The sequence below is a fragment of the Eurytemora carolleeae genome, unplaced genomic scaffold, assembly GCF_000591075.1.
Source record: "Eurytemora carolleeae unplaced genomic scaffold, Eaff_2.0 scaffold382, whole genome shotgun sequence".
NCBI classification, from domain to species: Eukaryota; Metazoa; Arthropoda; class Copepoda; order Calanoida; family Temoridae; genus Eurytemora; species Eurytemora carolleeae.
Genome location: NW_019396297.1, coordinates 182,687 through 189,409, shown reverse-complemented (window position 1 = coordinate 189,409; position 6,723 = coordinate 182,687). Strand labels below are relative to the sequence as shown.

The 6,723-nt window shown below is 31.2% G+C and overlaps 1 protein-coding gene across 1 annotated transcript; it reads left to right on the top strand.

Annotated features, from left to right (window-relative positions):
• The first annotated feature begins 23 nt into the window (after positions 1 to 23).
• Positions 24 to 2,904, top strand: LOC111700430 (uncharacterized). Its single transcript, XM_023471331.1, has 4 exons — positions 24 to 132; positions 1,278 to 1,363; positions 2,060 to 2,211; positions 2,652 to 2,904. The coding sequence occupies exons 1-4, from the start codon at positions 117 to 119 to the stop codon at positions 2,869 to 2,871; spliced, it is 474 nt and encodes a 157-aa protein (XP_023327099.1). The 5' UTR covers positions 24 to 116; the 3' UTR covers positions 2,872 to 2,904.
• Positions 2,905 to 6,723: the final 3,819 nt, after the last annotated feature.

Genomic DNA, 6,723 nt, shown 5'->3' with positions numbered 1-6,723 from the left:
TAATAATAATAATAATAATAATAATAAAAATAATGAAAATGTAGGAGACTAAGCTCCTATTTGATGAACTAGTCTTCTGTCTACAACGACTGTTTTCTCTTCCCTTCAATATAGATATGCCGTTTAATTCAGGTATTTTCAAATTTATCATCATTCCTCTAGATATTTTGACCCATAGATCTACTGACGTCGTCTTCATCGAGTCGGAAATATAATCATTTAAAAAATAAAATGTATAAAAGTATACTCGGGGTTAGAAACACAGCTGTTTTATATTTTCTATGACCTGCAAATAACATATTTTGTCATCAACGTTATGATTGCAAACTCCCTTCAAGGAAATGAAATTGCGCTAGTTTTTGCAATCTTAATACAAGCTTTGCGAAATTTGATATCTCTGTGACCTGAATATATATTAGAGTATATATAATTTTCTAAATCTTCTTATCTAAAAAAGAGAGATCTACAAATGTACAGTAATATTTACCCGATTAAGAAAATCTGCAATGTAAGAGTTCTTGATTTTTTTTTCTGCATGAATATACAGTTAGATCCTAAATATTGAATACATCGGAAGAATTTGTCAAATGTCGCCTTGAACTTTTTTAATGGGTTTTGCCGCTGATAATTTTATATCAAGAAGCAAAGAATTTCTAAATCTCAGTAGTTGTACTGAATGTACTGAAGCTGTTGTTCTAAATCTCAGTAGTTGTACTGAATGTACTGAAGCTGTTGTTCTAAATCTCAGTAGTTGTACTGAATGTACTGAAGCTGTCGTTCTCAATCTGTAGGGTAGAGGAAGCTGCTCAAAACAAAGGAATAAATGTAGCTTACTAAAACAGTATGAAAATTTCTTTGTTAAAAGTATATTTTTTTCCCGAATGAAAAGTTTGTTGTCTCTTTTTTGTATAAATAAATAAATAGTTATGAAATATGCGGGGACTGTGGGGACATCTTTAAAGAGCTCCATATAAATATTCAATAAAAAAAAAACAAATATTTGCGGCATTCCAGTATCAAAAGATTTAATAAACGACATTTGATAAATTCTTCCGATGCATTTAATATTTAGGGTTTAACTGTACATAATTTGACACCTGTACAATGTAAATCCAAATGTTTATCTATCTGTTACATTAATCTATTATTTTTTTAATTTTCGCCCCTACTTCCCTGCCTTCCCTATGCTCTTTCAACCACATGCGGGATTAATGCTTTGTATCACAACGTCAGAGACATCTAGCGTCAATATTTTAAACATGTTGTTCCTTGTTCAGGCATACTCGAGGAGATACCAGGAGGGGAGATTTACAAGAAGAGAGAGCACTGTTCAAACTGTGCTTGCAGCAGAACCACGTCACAGGTATACACCTCAGGCTTATCAAACTCTGGAATGGGAATACTACTGTTACGACTCAAGTTATGATTATTTTTGGTCCAATAATTATAAAACTGTGTATGGTGTACACAGACCTATCTCATTTAAAAAGTTGATTTAAAAGATACCGATTAAGCTATTTGTTTTTTTAACAACATCTTAATTTTAAATACACGTCATTAGAGTACTTTAATGTCGTCTTTCATTTCCACAGCTTTACAAGTACACAAATTAGCTAGTACTTTAATGTCATCTTTCATTTCCACAGCTTTACAAGTACACAAACTTGTCCTGTTACATAGAAACTCAAACATTTTATTCTTCACAACAGCTTTTTAACAAATAAAAGGATTTATGGTTTAGAAACATAAAAGAATTCAATCTTTCGTGAAATTTAGTTTAGTTTAACGTTGGGCTAAACCAATAAGTCCAGATGTTGTGTGTTATCTCACCTGATACATGGAAGGTTTACGTAGGCCTTTCTAATTCAATAATTTTGCCACACCAAAATTTTAAAATTTTTTTTTAAAAATCTCCTGTAACAAATACGGGAATGTCTGCGAATTTTTTATTGTCATTTTTTTAGTAAGATTAGCAACAAAAGCTTTAATATTATTACATCAAGATCGGCGCGAAACTCCCTTTTAAAATAATTTCTTGAAATAATTATATTTAATCTAGAACTCGTCAGCTCCTACAACCCCTGGATCTGGTTCTAGTTCTCGTAGTTCTCGTAGTTCTCGATCTAGAATACCTAGACCAATATCTTTACCTAAACGTCTGGAGGAGAAACTATCTATTCATAGCACACCAGCTAGAGCTTCAAGCCAGGGGTAAATAGCTTTTTATTCATTTAAAATTTACTTTTCATCATTTCTTTATTCTTTAATTTGTCTATTCATTTATTTCCTAATTCTTGGTTTGGATAATTTTTTATATATTTATTTGTTTATTAATTTATTCATATGAATGAAATATTTTAATAAATGGGCCGCGAGAATTAGTTGAACTGCTCCTACTGTGGGCCTGTGGGCCGCTTCAAATTAAAAAATAGTTCTGAGTTCAATTAGTTCTCGTTTTAAAATCATTTAATTTAGTTTAGTCCCTGTTTTTTAAAATAAACTTTTTGTTTTATAAATAGTTTTTTGTTTAGAAAAGTGTTAAAATATTGTGTTTTGTTTAGAAAAGTGTTAAAATATTGTGTTTTGTTTAGAAAAGTGTTAAAATATTGTGTTTTGTTTAGAAAAGTGTTCATATATTGTGTTTTGTTTAGAAAAGTGTGTGTCGGATCTGAGCCCCTAAAACTAAAAAGTCCCCTGAAGCCTCCTCCTCGGCCTAAATCCCGTGTTAGGGACACCATTAAACTATTTGATGCTAAATATAAGGTTGGGAGGGGGCCAAGACCCCCCACCAAACCTAGACCCATCACCTCACCTAAAACAGGGGGAGGGGAGGGAATGGCAGGAGACAGCATGGAGGATAAATACAAGTGAAAATTTGAAGAAAAAAATAAAATCCAAAATTTGCATTCAGTGTTAAACAAGTACATACAGTGTGACAGTCATTTCTCCACTTATTTGTTTAAAGTTAAACATTTTATCATTTTTAACACTAATTATATATTTATTAACAAAATAACTTCACTAATTCAAGTTAATTGCAGAAAAATAAAAATCTAAATCTCCTTAAACAGTTTTTTTCGAATTTGGCTCAGGCTGTGATTTATTGAATAATTATCAGATTTTGTTGTAAACATTGTTTTTTCTTATGTTGCCCCAAGACAAAGTTTTAATAATATTTAAAATGTGGAAGATATGAAAGCTAAAAACTCTGAACTTAAAATCGGCCTTAATTTTCTATGTGTTATTTATAAATTTAACGGCATTCAAAACTAGTTTTTTTACTGGCCTAATATTGCAGAACTTCATCAGTTCAGCTTGAGTTGAAGTTGTTTTATAAATGTATTGTGCTCAGAATGAAGTATATGAACTAAATGTTTAGTGGGTTCAAAAAAAAAACTTTATTGTTATAACAACAAAAATTGTTATTTTTTCAAAGCTTATTGAATTACTTAAATTTGTCCAATCACTCTAGTCTTCAAAGTTTAAAACCCTCCCTCCCGGCCCCCCCAAAAGAAAACAAATTTCATTACGATGCAAACTAAACGTTTGTTTTCAGGCTTTATTTGCATCTATCTCACAATGGATCAAATGTCTAATAATGAACGATAGATATAATAATTATACGCTACAATGTTTTAGTATTTGTTGCATTTGTCTATCTATCTTAAAATAGGCATTGTACCCACAGCGATATGAGACCGGATTTTTTTCGTCTAAAATTATCTTTATATTCCTGCATGAAAAGCAAACTAATTTTTCAAGAATAAAATAGTTAGATGTTAATTTATAATATCTGTGGTTTTGGTTTAGCTATTGTTATATTCATTTATAGATGTAATGATGTATGTAAAAGCTAAACTCTGAATATCATATATAGCTTCAGGAATTAACGCATTTTCTCATTCATTCTTTTATTCATACATTCATTCATGATTTATAAACCTCGATCTGCTTTATGTAACCAGTACTGTATAGTGAATGCAAATTCATTCATCCATTCATTCATTCATTCAAATACCACAGTTTGATTCAGGACCTAGATTATGTTAACTTTTATTGATTTAGAATTACATGTGTAATAGAACTTCTGCTGTGTACACTGTATGACGTTATGTACATTAGATGTACAATAGAATCAATGACGTTTTCCGCCATTCATTGCATTTGCGATTTGACGACTTGAGATTATTAAGTCTAAAGTAAATAAGACCAATAATTTAATAATTCTAAAAAAATTGAATTTTTATATTTGTGAATAATTGCATTATAAGAGATTGTTTTTGTTCTCAAATTAAGATTATGAGCTTTTGGTCTTTTTGATAACATTATGAGTACACACTTGTACAATTCAGTAGTTATTGTACAAGGTTGTTAAACAATTTATATTAATTTTAAACTTATGTACATGGCTATCTATAACAATAAAGGTTTCTTGGACAATAATTCTTGACAGAAAATTTAAAAAATCAGAATTAAGTGGATAAACACGGAGGGAATTTAAGACGGTTTGAGAGATAGGAGAAAGCAAAGAAAGATGATTTGAAATAGGGAAACATAAAATGGTATGAAAGAGGGAAAAAGATATTGTATGAGAGAGGGGAACATATATGATATGAAAGAGAAAACAAAAATGATATGAAAGAAGAAACAAAAATGGTATGAAAGAGGAAAACAGAAATGATATGAAAGAGAGAATCATATATTGTATGAAAGAGGGAAACAGAAATTGTATGAAAGAGGGAAACTGAAATGATATTAAAGAGAGAAACAGAAATGGTATGAAAGAGAGAAAAAAAAATTATATGAAAGAGGGAAATAAAAATGATATTAAAGAGAGAAAAAAGAAATGGTATGGAAGAGAGAAACAGAAATGATATGAAAGAGGGAAATAAAAAGAATATTTAAGAGAGGAACAGAAATGGTATGAAAGAGAGAAACAAAAATGGTATTAAAGAGGGAAACAGTAATGGTATGAAAGAGGGAACCAGAAATGGTATGAAAGAGGGAACCAGAAATGATATGAATGAGGGAAAACAGAAATGATATAAAAGAGGGAAACAGAAATTATATGAAAGAGAGGAACAGAAATTATATGAAAGAGGAAAACAGAAATGGTATGAAAGAGGGAAAAAGAATTGATATGAGAGAGGGAAACAGAAATGGTATGCAAGAGGGAAACAGAAATGATATGAAAGAGGGAACCAGTAATGGTATGAAAGAGGGAACCAGAAATGGTATGAAAGAGGGAACCAGAAATGATATGAAAGAGGGAAACAGAAATGATATGAAAGAGGGAACCAGAAATGATATGAAAGAGGAAACAAAAATGATATGAAAGAGGGAAACAGAAATGGTATGAAAGAGAGAAACAGAAATGATATGAGAGAGGGAAACAGAAAAGGTATGAAAGAGGGAAACAGAAATTATATGAAAGAGGGAACCAGAAATGATATGATAGAGGAAAACAAAAATGATACGAAAGAGGGAAACAGAAATACTATGAAAGAGGGAACCAGAAATGATATGAGAGAGGGAAACAGAAAAGGTATGAAAGAGGGAAACAGAAATTATATGAAAGAGGGAACCAGAAATGATATGATAGAGGAAAACAAAAATGATACGAAAGAGGGAAACAGAAATACTATGAAAGAGGGAACCAGAAATTATGTCAGAGGGGGAAACAGAAATGATTAAAAGAGGGAAACAGATATTTTATGAATCTCCGACAACCTGTCATGCATTCCCGAGTAAACTGAACTCTACATTACCGGGTTCATTTCAGCAAAAACTTTATAAAAAGAAGAAATTGTAACGGATATTTCCAGGGATCATACTGTATTAGTATGATATACTGCATGTAATTTATTGTGAGCATTTACATGACTTGTACACTTTGAACTCCTTTTTAGGTTCAAAGGGATTGAACAAATTCATACCAAATTATATTTTCTGTTCTGTATTACCGTATTTGGGTAACCAAATTACTAGTGAAACTCGAATTAACCCGAATGTGGCTTGGTTGATAAATTCAACACAAGTAATTTTAGCAATATTTTTTATGAAACATCATAGAATATCCATAATCCTGCCATTTCAAAAATGTGGTCTGCCTTTTTTTGCCCTCTAAAATATACCCCATGAAAATGTCTCAGTCTGAACGAAATCATACATATCTCCACGGTAATAATAAAAGCACAATAATGGCAGACATTTCAGGAATGGCAAGGCTATGTGTTTTCTGTGAATATTGTTTCATAAAAAATATATCAGGTTACTTTACACCTATGTAGAATGCCGCAAACTATTTCTATGGCCAAAGGAGACTTTAAAGTCATGAATCAGTTTACATTATTCTCGAGTTTTTTAGAATTTTACAGTATGATATCTTTAGAACATATTTTCTCAAATAGAAACTTGCTCTAGAGGAGGAGAGGAAGGTCAGCCACAACAATTTCTCGTCCGAGCCACATTCTCCTTATTTTCTCGTCCGAGCCACCTCGAAATCCTCGTCCTTTGCGCATTATGTGTTTGGAAGTTTCTAATTCTTGAAGATAAAGGTTTTTTAAAAACCTGCGTGATACAAAATGAATAGCAAAATATTTGGCATACCTGATCTGCCTATGATTTTCCTCATGGAACCACCCAAGAAATAACTGTGGTTTTCAATATAATTAACAAAAAAGATTAAAATTCTATAAACTTGGAATTATTTGCGGCATTTTA

What these genes read in the sequence shown, in the direction of transcription:
- LOC111700430 (XM_023471331.1), top strand. An exon ending in GCAGCAGAACCACGTCACAG is followed by an intron (nt 1,364 to 2,059) that starts GTATACACCTCA and finishes TATTTAATCTAG; the next exon opens with AACTCGTCAGCTCCTACAAC. An exon ending in GCTAGAGCTTCAAGCCAGGG is followed by an intron (nt 2,212 to 2,651) that starts GTAAATAGCTTT and finishes TGTTTTGTTTAG; the next exon opens with AAAAGTGTGTGTCGGATCTG.